General features: G+C 38.6%; 1 protein-coding gene across 3 annotated transcripts in view; it reads left to right on the top strand.

The window, feature by feature from the left end:
• Positions 1 to 18699, top strand: part of SLX4IP (SLX4 interacting protein) — a 69740-nt gene that overhangs the window by 198 nt on the left and 50843 nt on the right. For 2 of the 3 annotated variants that reach the window (XM_058801990.1, XM_058801988.1), the window contains exons 2-3: positions 934 to 1068; positions 2881 to 2929. In XM_058801990.1, coding sequence (XP_058657973.1) covers positions 2903 to 2929 — 27 coding nt within the window. In that variant the 5' untranslated portion in view covers positions 934 to 1068; positions 2881 to 2902. Of the gene's footprint in view, positions 1 to 120; positions 178 to 933; positions 1069 to 2880; positions 2930 to 18699 lie in introns of those variants that run through there. The other variant, XM_058801989.1, reaches the window with a different exon arrangement.

Here is an 18699-nt window from a genome sequence, read left to right as displayed (position 1 = left end):
CCTTGCATACCTGCTACTGTAGCCACTCCGCCTTACACCTTCACTCAGCCGTCTGAGGCTTCCTGTGGGCGGGCAGAAGTGCCCCGGCCAAAACAAGTTCAAATAACTTTGTTCCCTGACCTCCGCTTTTCCTTAGCTCTTCTGCTTTCCTGTAGTCGCTTTTCTGTATTCACTCCTGTAAGTACAAGAAATACTCCTGTGAATACACTTCTCCTGTGTTCACTCTTCTCTCTACTCATGCAGTCAGTCAAGGATATCTCGTTTTATATTCATTTGTTATTGAATGGGTTTGTTTTCAATTTCGTTTATAGTTGCAGAGTTTTTGACTGTAGCCAAAAGACAAGTATTTAATGTCTGATCTTCACGCAGAAAGGAGTATAATTTTTAAATTCTATAGTAATTTTTCAGTGTTAATTGCATTCAGCTGTTCCACAAAAGTTAAAAAAGATAGTAGTGCCTGTTTGTGGCTCTCTGGTGCTCCTCCGAACCTCTCTTCCCTCTAGTTCTAGGTAGTTCTGTGGTGACTGGGTCATGTTTTGGAAACTGACTTATTGAGCCTTAAAGGTGAATGGGCAGTTTGTAATTGAAGGAGTGTGAACAACAATGAGGGGAAAAGGCGCTGACTGGCTGGAAGAGTATTTTTCAAGGGCTAAGTGGAGTAATTGGCAGCAGTGGGCATAGAAATCCTGCATGGCAAATGGGAAGATTGTGGTGTGTCTTTTCAGCACTGGGGATGCTTTAGGGGATATGTGAATAGCTGAGCATTGCACTGCTCACCCCAAGCTTAGGATCCACTCCTGGAAACTGACTATTGCTGGACGGGAAAGGTTTTTTTTATGTTGTGATAGTTCATTTCATACTACAAAAATAGTTAATATCAACTTACCCTACAGAGTTCCTTAGTGAGTGCTTGTTTGTTTCTGCCGTCCTCAGGTGCCCCCTCTCCTCACCTGGGCATGGGCCGTGTGTGAAGCTTGCTGCTGTATCTCCAAGTGTGTGCCAGGAGTTTTCAGTTCCTCCTCCCTCCGAGCTCTGCATTTGCTCACCACAGGAAGCTGCTTTGCTAAGGTAAGATGCTGATCATCAGCTGGCAGAGGACACCTGAGCTTGCTCTCTGGGTCACCGTGTTTTCTGGCTTCTCCGGAGACTCCACTGCTCCATTTGACTCAAATTTAGGAAAGAAAGATATTCTGCCACATTATTTTTAAATGTGTCTCACTCTAGCTACAGGCAACCTATGTGTTTCATTCTAAATCATGTCTTCATGCACAGGTTGTATCAACATTTTAGGCCTTGGAGTACTACACATCCCACATCAGGACTTGTTTTTTGTACACACACATATATATATGTATATATAGTCTTGTGAGGAGTTTTTCTGCCATATTTGCTTAACTTCATATGTCCTTATGTGACGCTTACTTTAGAGGTTTGCAACACAAAAAGCATTCCATGAGACAGAATCTTGCTGTCTAACAGTAGCAGTTGTAACAGATCTGTGTTTTTGGTGTTTAGTGTTTTTTTTAAACACAGGAAATGGCAAAGTATTTTGGAGTTAGTTGTTTCGGGACTAGTTGTTGTTTTTTTCTTGAACAATTGATGAGTGGTTTTCCTCATCTTCTGATGCCTTCGTATTGAGTATTTTTTCACCTATGTCACTTCAGTGATTTCCCTGATGGTTCACACATAAAATATTTTCCTTTTTGTGTTCTGCGGATTTGCTTACATTTTGTCTGTCTGCTCTGTTTCCTTTGTCTTATCTGTGTGGTCAGTGCAAAGAATGGGGTAGTTGGCAAACTCCCAAAGTCAGCTTACTCCCAGGAAGAGCAAACTGAACCAAAGCTAACTTTTCTTGTGCGTCCTTTTCCTTTTTATGTTTTTCTTCTATTATTTTGTAAATTGTATTTGGAGGGGATTGCTGCCTGCCAGCAGTTCTCACACGAGTAGTAGCAGACATGTTGCAACAGTATTATTCTGGAAAGTAAATTGCTACCAGAAAGAAATGAGTGATCCAGGGTAAGTTCAGCTGAATTTACTACATGACTGAACTGAACTAGGATGTTTCAAGTGGTCCAGAGCTCTGTTCCTTCCACTGTGTTTCTCAAAATTGCCATCAGTAAAGTTGTCCGGATTTTATCAGATTAAATGGAGACGTTTCCAGGGCTATTTGGTGCAAGGGAGAATGATAGCAGCATGGCACAAGGCATGATGGTGTTCCAGCTTCTGTGTGCAGGACTGTTTAAAATCACCTGTGCTACACCATGTAATTTTAAAGTGGGTGTTTATCTTGTTTTGCACTTTTTTGAAGTCAAACAGTGATAACAATTGCATTTTGAAACATGTAAGTGTAGTGCCTGACAGAAACACGTATTCCCAACCTGACTTGGGTCCCGAAATTTGACAGCTCTCTCACAGTACTTATGATTTGAAGTATGCAATGAGAAATGTGTACACATTCCTCAATTTTTAATGTTTTCACTTAGGATCCCAAATTGAGTGATTTAGGTCCTGTTTGGGATAAGCAAGGGAGGAGGAAGTCCAAAGTTCACTTTACTTTTGTGCAACCACCATAGGAGTTGGGTTATGCTGCTTTATGTGTGTAATATAGAATTTTAAATATATATAACGTGTATGGATGGATACCAGGTGAGCCAAAAGCTATATTTTCTTACTTGAAAGAGTTCTAAGTTTGTATTTCCTGTGAGGTTCAATTAAACCAACACAGGTAGCTAAGTAATTGTCCTTTAAACAAGAATTTTCCTTGTTTTTTTAAAATCAGAGTGTACGGTTTGAAGAACAGTAGTCATGAAGGAATGGGCCACAGATGTGAAATTCAGTCTCAATTTCTGTAGAGATCACTTTTAATTGGTTTCTTTATAGGACCAGCTTCCACTGACCTATCATGGCATCCAACAAATTTGTCATTAAGGTAAGCAGAATGTCATAGCTTAAAAATAATAAATCTGTAACACTGATTAGAATGTGTCTGTTGTTACTAAAAGTGCATCCTTCAGGTTTCTGGTCATGGTAGCATACCTTATATGAGCTTTTCTCTCCCTCTGGAAGCAAACTTGGAATTGCTGCTGTATCATGGCAGAGTGTGTCTGGGGTCAGCTGAGAATTAAAAGGCTGTGACTAAAAGTGATCAGTTGTGCAGTGAGAATTAGAAACTGCATGAATTCTCAATAAAACACTATTTTGCTACCTGAAGTAAATTTTTGGGTGGGTTCTTTTCTTACTGTGATCTTGTAATGCTATTTATGTACTTCCCAGTTCTGAGGGTTCCTGGTTTAAGTTGTAGCAATGTTCCTAAAGTATTAATTTATTTGTTTCTTTTCTGCCTCTTTTTCCATTTTCAGGGATTGTTTCATGTGTAATAAAATGCTATTGAAGTTCATTTTGCAAACAGTCTCAGACTTTTAGTTATGAACTGAAAAGCAAAACTTTTCAAAACATTCTGTGGTAAACATAACACTTCATAATTCTACTACTGTGACTATACTAGCTAATCAATAAATAAACCTAATTGTGATTAGCACAACATATTATTCTCTTGGAAGTGTTTTTCCAGGAGTTTTCATAACACAGCAGATTTTTCTTCTGTGGGTCTGCTTGGAAGTTTTTGGAGGGCAGCTACAAAATCCTTCCTGAGTGATCAGGCTGTGGAAGCTGTCAAAACTTGGTTTTGTGGGTAACCAACCTGTTTAATGAGAAGACCAAGCATTTAATTTTTGTGTGTTGCGTGTTCTTTTCCAAGAAAAACCGCTGTCATTTAGTGGCATGTTTGCTTTATATTTTTACTATTTAACAGGACTGTAAACCTCCAGAAGGCTAACAGTATCATGTTATTCACTGCTGCTGAGTTGATAGAGGGACTTAGAGGAGAAATATATTTGATTCTGAGCACATGTTAGCTGATACTCTGAGTCTGTGCACCACTGATGGGGATAACAACAGGAGCTGAGGCTGAAGGCATTGCTTTTCTCAGCTGAGAACTCTTGATATCATCAATATTCATGTAAGTGCCCAATAAAAAAAAGTGGTGTGAGTTGGCATGTCTTTACTCCATATAAAGCCTGCAGACTCTTGGTTTCTGACCTGCATCATTACAGCTTCATTATTTAGCAAGGATGTGTAAATGGTATTCAGCATGGACCTTGAAGTCACTGAGTTTTGCATCCCCGACTGCCTGACCAAGGCTAGGTTCTCATTGAGCATTTCTGTAGGTAGGAATATCACAGATAAAGCTTTTGAAAATGATAATATGGAATGCAACTTTTTCTTTCTTACAGTGGGTGAGAAATGAGAGTAAGTTTTTAAGGTTTTGCATGTACCAAGTGCTGAAAATTAACTTTACCTTGACCTGATTGAAATTCACTTTGTGCACAGATTAACATTTTACTTATTAGGTCACGGATTTTGTTTGTCAAGTTTTGCTTCTTTAAATACACTGGATTTGTATTTCATTTTTTAAGACTTTTCAGCTTTCAGGTAAGTTTTGCACAGAAGATCCCCATGCAATAGATTCTCCATTAAAACTATTCCTACTTGTCACTGCAGGCAGAGTACAAAGAATACTCTCTTCTTTATTTTAGATTCCCTTATGGAAGTATTTTACTGAGTCTGAAAATGTTCAGGACAAATGTGTTGGAGCAAGCCCACAGGAGGGACATGAAGATGGAGCCCCTCTCCTGTGAGGAAAGGCTGAGAGAATTGGGGTTGTTCAGCCTGGAGAGGGCTTCAGGGTGACCTAATTGTGGCCTTCCAGTACCTGAAAGGAGCTTACAAGAAAGGTGTAAAGGGGCTATTTCCTAGAGCATGTAGTGACAAGGAAAAGGGGAATGGCTTTAAACTGAAGGAGAGTAGGTTTAGATTAGATTTTAGGAAGAAATTCTTCCTTGTGAGGGTGGTGATAACTGGAACAGGTAGCCCAGAGAGGTTGTGGATGCCCCATCCCTTGAAGTGTCCAAGGCCACTCAGAGCCCCATCCAGCCTGACCTGGTCTAGTGGAGGGTGTCCCTGGCCCTGGCAGGACGTTAGAACTGGAGGAGGGATGGTTTCTAAGGTCCCTTTGAACCCAAACCACCCCATGATTCCATGTTTCAGGTGCCTCACCTTGTCTTCTACATTCTCTACTTTTAAGCTTTTAGATTTTGTGAACTTGAATATGTGAATCTTTCTGGTAAGAGAATGAAAAGTGCAGGTTATCAGTCTGTCAAATCTTAGCCGACTATCAAGTAATTTAGTGGAAACCCCCTCTAATTTGTTTAATTTAGCTTCTGATTGATGCGCGTTTTATCTGCACATCTCGGCACCCCGGTGCAATGGTCGGTGACTTCCAGAGGAGGGAGCAGTTGGCCTGTTTTTGAGAGGCGAGCCTAAATTTGGCTTTACGGGGCGTTTAGAGATCGAAATAAACTAATTGATGCAGTAAAGTAACTTTAAACCTTAATATAGAAACTACATTAGGTCCTAAACACACATTCTTCACCTACCAAGCAGCTGGATGATATAGTCTTGTGATTTGCAATGGATAATATTTTATGCAAGTTAATCTGATCATCAGTTTTCTATTTTATATTGATATTTCATAAGCATTGCATGGTAAAATACCCCCACCATATGAATTTAATTAATCTTTCTCTGTGTGTTGCTAAAATATTTTATTGCTGTTCTGAGAAATAAATCTTTAATTGGTGAGGCTTAAAGCAAAATCTTGAACTCTATATGGATTTGAAAAATAATATCACTAGGGCCTTGCTTAAAACTTTGGACAAAGTAGAAAGAATTCCTCTTCCAGAATTGTGTAAATTGACTTTATTCATGCCAAGCTGCAGAACTAAATATAGTAATTTTTATGGCTTCAATAGAAAAATTTCATTTACTGTTTTCTGCAATTTGTTCATTTGCCAAAGACAGAAGAGTAACTTGTTACTGCATTTCAATAGCTCAGCTCAAAGGAAAGCTTTTTTTTTTTTTTTTTTTTTTTTTTTTTTGCTTTGTTTCCTACTTGGAGCACTGTTCTGTCTCCAATTTGTAGGCCTTGGATTAAGATCATTGTAGTTTTAGTGTTCCCTCTGGTCATCCAGCTCACTCGGCAATTGATTTTTCAGCCTTGTTGCTCCTTGTTACCAATTTAAATTACTGCATGCTGGACGTTTATGTGACTTTTTTGATCCTTCCTACAAATTTTTTGCTTGATTTAAGTGGCAAGTTCATTTGAAACAGCAAGCAACACTTTTGGTTTTATATTGGGGGCAAAGATGGAAATACTGGGTAGATTGGACAGGAAGATGACAGTGGGATCATAATGTGATCAGTTTGTATACTTTGTTTTTTTACATTGATGGATCTTAATGTAATCATTAAGAAACTGACTTAAAACCAAAGGCATCCTAACATCTGTCTTTTGAACTTAGGAGTGCTCCATGAAAGAAAATGTGTGTAGCAAGAGAACACATTATAGGCTGGAAGAGCAGGTAGAAGGAAGTGGAAAGCCCTGTTCCTGTCAGACAGTGTCCCAGTATGGACTGACAGCCCTGGCTGGGCCATTCTGGGGTCTGCTCACACACCTGTGGGTTGGCTTGGGTGTGGAAAAACAAGATGAGACTTAATTATGATATTTGCAATGTTTTCTTTTTTTAGCCACCAGCTGAAATGTAATACAGTGACAGTACATTGGCAAAGATTTCTCCACCAGTTGTGCCCATCTGGATGATTCTTGGTGACATCTCGAAGGGCTTGGCAGACTAAAGTGCACATTTCTGTGAAAAAGTCCATTGAGTTAGCTGATCTATATTCCTGTAAATATAACATTAAGCCAGAATATTTTTGTGAGAAATTGATGTGTTTTCTTCTTCTTGGGAGTTGTTTGGAGAGAAAACAACTCTGGAGATGAGTAGGTTTTCTTACCTGCTTTTTTATTTATCTCTTATCCGATCTAGTGAGTGATTAGGGATAACAGATATGTTTACTTCTATATTAAGTCCACAGATACAGGAGTGCAGTGCTCTCAAGTGGAGAGCAAGGATAAGGAATGCTGTTTATATTTAAAGTAAATTTTTATATAATGTGACTGCTCAGAGTTATGAGACTGATTCTGCAGCTGCTTTTTTGTGTACATAGTTGTGAGTGTGTTAGCATTCTGAGTTTTGGTTTGAGAATTAGTCTTTTTTGAGAGTACTTAGTTAAATTAACCAATAAATACAGTATCTGATGTTCATTTCTTTTCCCCTTCACTGCAAAATGAAGATATTTTTATGTGAAATTCCTGTGGTTGGAGTACTCAAATGTTTCAATAGAAACATGCTAAGATTAGGTTTCTGTGATTTAAATAGAATTTTCTAAAGTATTCTAAATCTAAAACCGAGGTGCTGGTGTTCTCTAAACAGATTAAGGGTTGTTGAGTTTTACAAGTATTGTGTGTTCTTATATTTGCTGTTTGGGTCTTTAAAAACTAAGAAATGGTTACGTTAACCATTAAATAGTGGTTTTCTAGAGATGGAACTTTCCTGAAGTGGTATTGCTCAGAACAGCTGGAAATACAGGTGGTTGAAATTGGCATTATCAAGTAGCATCACACTTCACTCACTGTCATATTTGTTTCTGTATACACAGATAATATGGGACACTTGTCTAAAAGGGCTTAGAAGTCTTAAAGAAGATGATGAAAAAGGGGCAGGAGGGAATGTGACTTAGAATAGGAAGTGCAAACAATAATAATGGCTGGAGGGACATCTATTTAGTTCTCTTTCTTAATGCTCCAGTAAATTCCCAATTTTATGGGACCAGATATGGAACAGCTAAAGGGATGAGTAAATAAGTTCCAGAAGAAACAAAAGAGGAAGTTGGGAGGTAGAAGGGGGAGGAAAATTAGGTGTACAATATAATTCTAAATCTCTTGGAGTCAATGGAAGTTTCCTCACTGACCTCAGAGGATTAATTTTCAAGCCTAGGGAAATGATGAGTGGATGAAGAGTTGAGAGATTAAAGTGCTAGCAGAAGGAGAAATGAATAAGAAGCCAGAGGGATAAACAATAATAGTGGAAACACTGCTTTCATGGGGATCACTTCAAATAAGGAATAAAAGGATCATTCAACTTGCATTACTACTTTTGGTAGTTCAAATCTGATTAGTTTTTAAAGTACCACTTGTACATGAAAATCAGGTTTTTTGCTAACTGTGAGCACTATACTGCTGGGGCAGTGATATGGGATTCTAAATACCCACCATACTACGTAATGTGGGGGGTTTTTTTAAATCTAATTAATTCAAAGATGTAAATTCCATGATATTTGCCATGTGCTTTATTTCTGACCAGCACTGCCAGGTTTTACACCTCCACTGTTGGCTTTGTGGAGATCCTGGTGGTGCTGCCTGCTTGACCCCAGAGTCCAGCCCTGAAGGAAGAAAGGATGGGAAACTTGGAAGGAGACTTGAATTTCCCTGAGTCCAGCAAAACATGAGGGCTTAGCAGCGATGCTGTGTGGGGTCACCAAGTGTCTTTAGGTCCTGGGAGAGGCTTCAGCTTACACTGTAGGTGACATTCTTCAATTCTTTCCACTGGGTTCAGATGGAGGTTAGTAGGCTGGGAGGTAGAGAGAGCCATGTTTCATGTACCACCTGGTACAAACAGTTTCATGATGGGCAAAGGCAGATTTTGTTCTTGATGGTATGATAATGAATATTTATTATAATATTTTTTGGTAATTTGTCATGTATCCTCTCCTTTTGGACAATGTAGATGGATTCTAGTATGTGGGAGCTATCTGAATATTTGGTGTAAGAGTGTATTCTGACAAGACTGTGGAGTAAATGAGAAAAGAGTGACTGACAACACGTTTTCATTCTTTACTGATGGTTAATCCGTGTAGTTCACAACTTCCTTAAAAGGCATCTATTTTTAATAGCAAAATTATTTCTTAGTTTCAATTCTCAAAGAAAAGCTTTGTTTCTGGACATTTTGTGTTCCAGTTTGGGGACATTTTGTGCTCCCTGCAGAGCTTACTCAGCCATGACTTTGCAGTATTTTTCTTGAGTCAGAAGCCAGACTTTTCCTTAAATAATGGTACCAGAGCACATGGCCCCTGTTTAATTGTTGTGCTGCAGTCATGGCTGTGCACGGGCACCTATGACGCTCAGCTCTTGTGAAAACCCTTTAAACTGCTGATAAAACGGTGACTCATGGTCACCTGATGAAAACAGATTCATTACCATGACTCCAGAAAGTTCAGCTCCCGTGAAGTGTTTCACTTCCCACACTAGTTCTTCTAAAAGAGATGATGCTGCAGTTATTTTCTAACAGTTGACAGCTGCCCAATTAAGTGCGACAGTGTGGTTGGAAAAAATTGGAATTCCAGACTTCTTTTAATAATAGTTTAAGAACTAAAATCTTTATGAGCTGTGAAGCAGTCACCAACATTCTTCACAGCGTTACTTGAAGTGATTTCTAATCAAATTATACGTTTTGGATTTAATTTACCACTACCGAATTAAGTTCTTTTTGCAGTGGATCTGGCCCAAACCTCACTGGAGTCAATGTGTTTTGGATCAGAGCCTGTAGAAGTATATTGGTAGCATGCTGTAGCTTAACTGAGGACATGCTAATTCATTCCATAAATGGTCTTTCTCAGTCCAGTTTATCTGTGTTTTTAATGTATTGTGTTTGTCTGTAATGTCAGTGTGTAAGGAAGTTAGGTTGGGAAAATATGGAAAAGGAATACAGCCAAATAATAAAATATAAATGGATTTTAATTCCAGTGTGAAACAAGGACAATTAAATCCTCTGCATTGCTGACTTGTGATTCCCCAGGGACTGTGAAAGGATGGGTGAATTAAAATAGAAATATGAAAAAACCCTGTTGCATGGGGATGATTTTATGTTATAAGGCAGAAAAAGGTTCTCACCAAGGATTTGAATGTAGGGTAGTGTAGGATGTGTCACTGACTCTTACATGATTGGGAGTTTGACTGGTGATTTTTGTCTTTACCTAGTTTCCCTCTTTTTTGACTGGAAATATTTCTGACACACAATGCTTAAGAAAGTCACCTAACATGTATGATTGAAACTTGCTACAGTAATGACTAATATAAATAGATGTTGGCTAAGTAATTCATGCTTTAAAATTTAACATGCAAACTCCTATTTTTTTTTCTTTATTACATCTTCACTTCTGCTTGGGCTTTTTTCCCATTTATTTTCCAACTGATTAATTTTATCTTAGATGATGAACATCATAAGTTTATTTTGTGTTAAAAACTTGCCTAGCTTGAAAAAGAATGGTCCCATCAGAATTGAAAATTAGCTTAAGATTTTTAAAAAAAGGTAGAAGTAAGATAGATTTCTTAGCTGTTTTAAAATCAGTCATACAAACTTTGTCAGCAAATTACATATGGGAAAGTCATGGCTTGTTTGCATGGTGGTGTTTGTTTTTCCCCTGAATATCTCTCCACCATTTTCATTACCACAAGCAGTGTTGTAATGGAAAGGCAGTTGCAGATCTAATAAAGAAATTGAGTAATAATGTTAAAAACCCCTTAGAAATTCAAGCCCCAAAATGAAGAGGTCTCACGATTGAGAGAGGAGAACTCACTGCAGAACACAATTCCTGTACAGTGTGTCTGCATCTGAGCCCTTCTGTTGTTGTGCGGTGTTGTTTTTTTACAGAATCCATCTCCTGCCTTTGTGTGATGTTGCTTGGCCAAAGGACAGAAAGCATGAACACCTCTCAATAAGGCATGGGAGTCAGGTCAGCTGTGTATGTTCATTTCTTCAGAGAGATGGCTGAGTGAAGGTGGCTCTTGCCAGGCCCTGGTGTCTGGCCCTTGCCATGTGGAGCTCCCCTGTTCTTCATTCCCCTGCTCCAGGGAGTGCAGGGCTTTGAATGAAGCCTACACGAGAGGTAGCTCTGCCTTCTTAGTACACAGCAGTGTTTGCAACTAACTGAAAGTTTTTCACTGGGAAACTGGGAAAAAAGAGTTTGTGATCTATATTGTGTGCTGACGTTTTGAACCAAAATCTTCACTACTGTGTTTTCCTCTTGGCTGTGTACACTTTGCTAGGGAAGTAGCGTCCATTATGAAGCCTTAAGGGCAAGTGCCATTTTTCTTGGGTTTGTACTTTTTAGTCTTTGACCTTCACTGAGGGTTCTTTGCTGGTTTTGCTATAGGTGTGTTTTACAGACAGATCCTCTTGCAGGAAATCCTGAATTTGGCAAAACTGAGATTTTATTCCTTTTTCTGTGTAACTTGCTGTGTAATATGAGATAGCATTCAAGTGGAGAATCACAGTAAAAATGTTTTATCAAAGCTGGTTGCAGAATAGTCAGTTGTTAGTCTCGAGGGAGAGTGGGAACAGAGATAAGGAAGAATGACACAGTGGTTTCCACCCAAGAAAATGTGTCATAGCCACAGAACATTTTCTCAGCATTTTCATATCGTTGATGACTGAGGTTTGTCAAAGTTACTTCAATAATTTTATCCTCATTTTACTCTAAAAAGTTATGTGGTAAGTAAGCCAAACAAAGCTCTGTTCTGTGTGCAAGGTCCTCTTTGCACATCCCTGCTTAGTTTCCAGGATTAGTGCAATGCCTGGTGTATCTGACACCACTCAGCTGGTGAAACAATAGTTTATATAAGGTATAGTTAAATACAGCCTTTCAAGCTTGAGCCAGTGCTCTCCTGTTGTAATCTCTGACGAGTGTCTTTGTTCATTGAATATACCAGTGATTTAATAGCACTCATAATGGACCAAATATACAGGGCCGTGGTTTATCCTGCTTTGTATCATGCAGATAAAGTCTGAGAGAAGAGCAACCTATAGATCTGAGCAGAAAATATTTGCTGAACTTAAGAGTTGGGAAAGAGCTAACTCTTGGGCCATTAAAGAGGCTCTGTTCAATGCCAAAATCCTAGGATGTGACAGTTAGTAGGGTCATGCAGAATATAACTTTCCCTTCTTTATTTTGACATTCCTATTGCATAAAAATAGGAAGGAGAGTCATTGAGCTGGACCAGAGTGTGCTGCCCTGCCATAATAAGGTAATCTTCAGCAGTGGAAAACAAACCTACAAAGAGTTATTCATTCCCTCTGTGGTATTGTCTGCAAGTCTCTGGTTCTCATTTGCCTGGGTGTTAAACTGACACAGTCACAATCCATGGTTCAGGGAATTTACAAACAACTTGGATGATAGGATTAAGCCTGACACATCAAAAGTTGAAAATTAATCCCATAATTTAAAAGAGCAATCAAACAACAACATATTCTCATCTCAAACAATGACTACATAGAGTTTGATGCATAACATAAAATAGCTGAATAGCAGAGAGCAGTGATTAAATCTTTGGCTACCATGTGTGGAATAAAAGAGCAACATTGGTTTATGGATGTCTTCAGGAAATTGATAGAATTTGTCACTAGTTTTAAATGTTTATATGTCAATTTATGTGTAGTTCATTAAATTGAACTGAATATTTAATTTTGCTTTTATTGTTTGGCGGAAACGGGGTGGTGTGTAGAGATGACCTCAAAGGACAAAATAATGTTAAGGAAAATGTGTCTTTGTCTATATCCCTTCACCCTGATAATTGGCAGGAATTTTGATTTGTAGAATATTTGGAGGATACAACTAGGGGTAGTTTTTGATTATGAACTGGAAAGAGATTTAATTACAGAAGCTCAGCATATTCTACATAGTTCAGAAAACTCTTTGCTAATTTGAAGCTATTTTCTGTAGGGTTATTAGAGATGGTTCATTTGTTGTTGCTATTTTGGAGAGGCCTACATTATTAAGCATGTAGGTACTGTTGGGATTTATTCTGGTATTGTAAATTCCTATTTGAAATATGATATAGATTTGGGGAAGGGAAAATCCAGAGGTGAAGAATACAATTAAAAAATATTGTAAGTTTAGAAGTGAAATGATACTCAGATATCATTAGAACCTGCCTTTCTTTATCTTAGGCAAGCATCAAGGAATCACGGTATTTCAAGCTGTACACCTAGAAAGTCACTTAAAGCTCTCTTGTTGGTAGCTGTGCTGTGACAAGGGGAGGTAACTGTTTTTAATCTACCCTTATGAGGCAACATTCACACTCTAAGCAGAGAAAATGAAGCTGGCAAAAGATAATTTCCAGATTTGTAAGTAGGCTAGGGTATTTGAGCTGTTACAAAGTGGTAGGAGTACCAGTGACGATCACAGCCTCCTAAAACCTAATAGAGTACATGAGGTTCACAGTGGGCTCCAGATAGGAAACTAGCTTAGAAGGAGAGAATACTTCAAGAATTTTATCCACAGAGATACTGGTGACTTTAACTTGATGCAAGTGGTAGTTTCAGAAAAGGCAGGGTAATGGTACTTAAGAAGGTAAGCTCATTCACCAAGAGCATCTACTCTGTAGCAGTGCCCTAATCCAAATGATCTCTGCTGCTGCTGGCTGCCATCATACTGGTACTGGTTTTGAAATACCCCTTCTTTCTCTTTGGACTGCCACACAGATTTGGTGCTTAGGCCCTGATCAACAAGTGGCTTGCTCACTTCTCTCATTTGACCATCTGCAAGTCAGTTCAGTGACCCTAAAGATGTTTGGATTAGTTCCCTTGTGTTCTCAGTAATGCTTTGGTTTTCCTCAAAGTCTCCATATGTTACTTGTTTAAATGTTAAAGTAGTTAGACATTAGTCCAAATCTGTTAAAACAGAATTCAGTTTAAATGCTGTGTTACCCATTACTTTACTAGTGTGGTGAAAACCAGCAAGGCTTTGTAGTTTTCTTGTGGGCTGTGTGATGGAGGTTCCTATGTGTTATGGGTGAGGATTCCAGGTTTTTCCACTAAGTGAAAACACTGTGAAAATTCCCTTCTGTGAGGGCTCATTCTCAGCAGCAAAAATCTCCCTTGTTGTTATTGTCATGTTTACAGCAGCACTGTAAAAGGGCTTAAAAATCAGGCAGACCTAGGGGGAAGGTGTAAAGGGAAAAGTGGCAGGGTCATGGAACAGGCTGTGGAAGGTGTGTCCTATGGGCTGGGAGTAACTGTGGCATCAGCTGTCACCTGTGTGACTGATGGTGAATTGCAGGGGAGCCTGTATGAGTTTTTAAATTGCAGATAAATGCAGATCATAAGCATAAAAATGCAAAAAATTGCCATTAAGTTCCTGAGGAACAGAGTGCACATGAACAGGTGATGGGATTGGAATGAGCACTCCAGTACCTGAAGAAAAAGGCAATCTGCCACAGAATGCTTGTGTGTTCTGGAGTTTCCCTCTGTGACTTGTACAGAAGATTTTGCAGTCTGGCATTGAACAAAATAAATTCTTAGGCCTTCCTTTGTTTGCAGCTGTCCTCAACCAATCTATTAATATTTCTGCACTGGAGCAAAAGCTGGATGTTTACAAATAATTCCACACTGAAGAAATGTGCAGCATAATGCTTTATTTACCCAAAAATACGGGTTCCAGCAGGCAGGCTCCAGGAAGGCAGGCTGACAGCCCAGGAGATCCTGCAGTGCTGCTTGGCTGTGCCCCTGGGACACTTGTGCCCTCTGAGGAGTGGCATGGGGATAGTGCCCTGCCCTTCTGCCTGGCGTCAGAGCCACGCTGCTTCCTGCAGGAAGCGCAGAAGGACCCCTTGCAAGGGTCATTTACAGTTTGTTTGCAGGGAATTACCCTCCAGACATATTGCCTTTCTATTGGCTCCTCAATCACTTCTCTAATTGGGGAAGTGTACTTTGAAAGACTTTCGGTGACATGTTTGTTTTTCTTAAAAGCTTATGGAACAGAAACTCAGCCTCATGAGGGATGTGTGTCCCAAATGGAATTACAATGATCCCACAGTGTTAATTCTGTTCATCAGTTATGCTCCTGATTGTTTTCTGTTCTAACATTAATCCTGTAATTTTAGAGAAGAAACTGTTTTGAAGAACTTTGCTTTCTGTTCATGTATTAAATTATCAGTAGGGTATGAACATGGGAAAACTTAATAAGTTATTTCTCCTTCCCACATATGCAAATGAACAATAGGACCAGAAATCTGTCTCAAACCCTTGGACAAGTGCATTCTCAGTACAACCTTGTACTTTCAATCCTTTTTTTTTTTTTCCACTGAAATCTTAGGAATTTCAGCCATGGGTAGTGAGGTTCAGAGATAGATGCTGGAAGGATGAGGGCCTCTGCTTTCTGTTGCTGGCTGTGGCAGGAAGTGTCAATTAGTGTGGAAAATACTGAGAGTTCTTGCATTGAGTGATTGAAGTAAATATATTTTGTTTATTTTGCGTACTTGCCCTTTAAAGTTGCATGTTTGATTGCTAGACTTAGGGAATGAGAAGGTGTGGCAGTTTGATGCCCTTTACCTATTAGCACTCCTTAGCTGTGTGTGAATAGTAAAGCTACTAATTGGTGTCCCTGTAGTACAGGGAGCATCTTCTTAGTGATTTCACAGTGCTCTTTCCTCTGAAAGGCTTTGCTTTTTATCAAAAAGAAAAAAAAAATTGTTGCAGGAGATTTTTCCAGTGATTCCTACATAAATTAGTAACAGCAATTTGTAGCAAAAATCAGCTAAGAATCAGCAGATTAGACATTTAAGACAATTAGGAACTAGAGCTGTGATATATGTATACTTGTGTACAAATTAGAGTAATTTAATACATTTCATGTGATAAAGCAATGCAAGTGAAATGACCATAGTTTCAGAATCACTGCTTTTAGCGAAGATGATGTTTGTTATTTTTAATTTCTTAATTTTATTTTCCTTTCTAAGCAGTGTAAAGGGAAGAAAACTTAATTTTTGTGAAATATGAGTCCTCTGTTTACTTTTAGAAAAGCTTTGTTTCCATTTTTTTATTATATTGTAGAAACGGAAGTAAAAACTTTGTATGTAGTTACATGTATGTTGTAATGCTCGTTTTCAGAAACTCAGATCTCAGTGCTTCTAATATTTGCAGTCTGGCATTGATTGTAAGTATAATAGGTTATTTCATGCTGTTTCTCTTTATGTTCATGGTTATGATACTGAAATGTTGAGACCACACACAGACAACAAAATCTCCAGCCACTTACGCATGTAAACAGTCTGGCTTTTTACAAAGTGGAAAAATATTTCTTGTGCAGTATTTTTAACATGATCAGCATGTTAAGGCTTAATCTGCAACTGTGTCAACATTTCTTTGGCTGTAACCATTAATTCTGTAGCCTCTTGATAGTATGTAAAATGTGAGACTGGTTTGTTTACTACTGGGATTTGTCAGCAATTACTGTCTGCATTTAGCTTAGTGCTTTCAAATATATAATAGATCAAAGAGTTATTTTGCATCATCACTGTGGTTTTAGTAAAACAAAGGATGTTTTTCTCCCCAGCTGGCTTTGAGACCTTCAAAGAGCCATTGGAGCAATAATTTCATAAATATTGTACTTATACCTGTTTGATATTGGTAGGCACAGGTACAATACATAATTAACCTTCTGTAGCTACTCTTTGACAGGAATTTAGCTATAGGGACAGGAATGTACATCTCTTTCAGCCTCAGTTATTGTGAGAACCTGGCATGGCTTCAATGTAGCTGGGAATTTTTGTTTTGCTTATTTTTGTGTAATTAATGGATGTTTTCAGCATTCTTCTTACCATCAGGAACTGCAAGTGCAGTGGTCATGTGCGGTATTATCTAAGTGCCAGATCATTTTCATCACAAAGAACTGAGCGTTACACGTTCTGATAGACAAGTTCTTCATATGGATATGTATGTATGGAGTTAATTAAGAGTAAGATGGCATAAAAGCATTTTAATGGACAACATATCTGTTTCAAGTAACAAATATTTGGGTTTATATAGTGCCTTTATCTCTGTTCTCAGAGATAATTTATTAACATGTTTATGAATTTAGTTTCAATGTATTTTTGTGGCTTTGTAAGTAACAAAAAGAACGATCTCCCAACCTTATCAGACAAATGTGAAGGACTTTGGTAAGAATTTTTTGTTTAGTTAGAAGTAGGCTGTGAAATCAGTTAAACTTACCACTGCTCCTCAGAAAATTGCCATTAATTAATTCTGTGATCTCAGGGGCACTTGGTTAAGATATTTCACCTCAGCTTTTTCTATGACCTTCTACAATTCTGAAGTGCTTGTTTTTCTATGAGTATTTTACTTAAGAGATATAAATAATGGCACATAAATCCATAAAACGACTTTAATAAATCTCAAAATGCAGGCACTGTAATATGAATAAGGGAAATTGTTGGGGAGTTCAGTTTTAGAGGTAGTCACCTGACAGAATAAGCTCTTATATGAAGCTCTTAAAAGGCAAACCTGCATTTTTAGTCACTATAATAAAGTAGGTAATAAATGTGTCAATATTACTGCAGGAGATTAGGAAAGCTTTCAGTTTGTAGATCACTGTGTTTTTATTTTTAAGACTTAAACACTCTCTTAAATGCTTAAATTCTATTGCCCTTTCTCGGCACTGCTCAAACCAGATGTTTTGTTAAAATTTGAGTTAATCTTTTGCCCAGTAAACCCTAAGGTACTGTTTTCCTAAATAGCATATGAACAAAGAGAATCTATGTGTTTCATCATTCCTGTTCTGCTGTCTGGTCCAGTTTCATTTCCTTTGATGAAGAAATGATAAATAGATCTTACAAAGTGAGGCAGCAAAACTATCTCTATCAGTTAGTTAAAATTAAATTCTTGATACTAGTTTTGTTTTCCAAGATTTTAAGCATTTAGCTTAAATGATGAATTTCCTGCTAAGAGTTTGTTTAGTAAAAAATTAGTTGAATTTTTGACTTATTTTTTCCCCTGCAAAGATGTTATTTTGGACATATCTACCAGCTATGTATCCAAGTCTTTTGCATGGTAACAAATCCCAGGCTTTAAGAAGCAGCAGTAATTCTAGATGGAGTTTTGTGATGAGCCCTTTGCCCTTGGTTTGGATGTCTCCCCACCAAGTTATACACCTCTGGGGAAATCAGTTTTTAGATTCACTTTTCATTTAGGAAAACCCTCAACTGACAGGGAATCTCCTGTGATCTTGGTGGCCCCTGCTGCACTGGTGATGAGAAGGGGGGAGATTGAGCCTGTTCTGTTTGGGAGAAATGGTGGGATGATTTATTGAAACAAAATTAAAATTAGACAACATAAAGCAAAAAACCTGCTGAAGATCTTTGTTATTTATGGAGCAGAGCCTGGGGGTAGGTGGCACGGGATGGGCTACAGGGATATTCAGCAGTTTGTGTGAGGAACTGGTGATAGGAGAGCAGTGGAGCAGGAGTGAGGGGAAAATGGAGGGTGGTTGTCAGTGCTGGAGCGGGGATGTACAGGCAGGGTCAAGCTGAGAACTGGACTAAAAGGTGCAGAGAAGGCTGGGAACAAGATAAGGCATGGAGCAGCAGGAGTAAAACAGGAATTCATAGTGCCTTGATAATGAGATGAGGATTAGGAGCAGTAAAGGATACTCAAACTGGTGAAAAACCTCGGGTGGCAGGATGAATTGGCTGAAAAGCTGTTTTCAGCCACTTGGAGCAGGGAGGAGAGCAGGAATACCCAGATGTCGGAAGGTGTAAATTCTCGGGGATGATGGGCACAGCTGTCTGGTTTATGTTTTGTGTTCCCCTGTGCCCCCCAGAAAGAGAACGTAAGGCCCCTGAGGTGTCCCAGAGTGGCAGAATGTTTTATCCTTGCCCAGTACTAATCCAAAGGAAGGCTGATGGTTTAC

Source organism: Ammospiza caudacuta, chromosome 3 (genome assembly GCF_027887145.1).
Source record: "Ammospiza caudacuta isolate bAmmCau1 chromosome 3, bAmmCau1.pri, whole genome shotgun sequence".
NCBI lineage: Eukaryota > Metazoa > Chordata > Aves > Passeriformes > Passerellidae > Ammospiza > Ammospiza caudacuta.
Note: the sequence above shows the minus strand (reverse complement) of the source record. Positions and strands in the feature narration are given on the sequence as shown.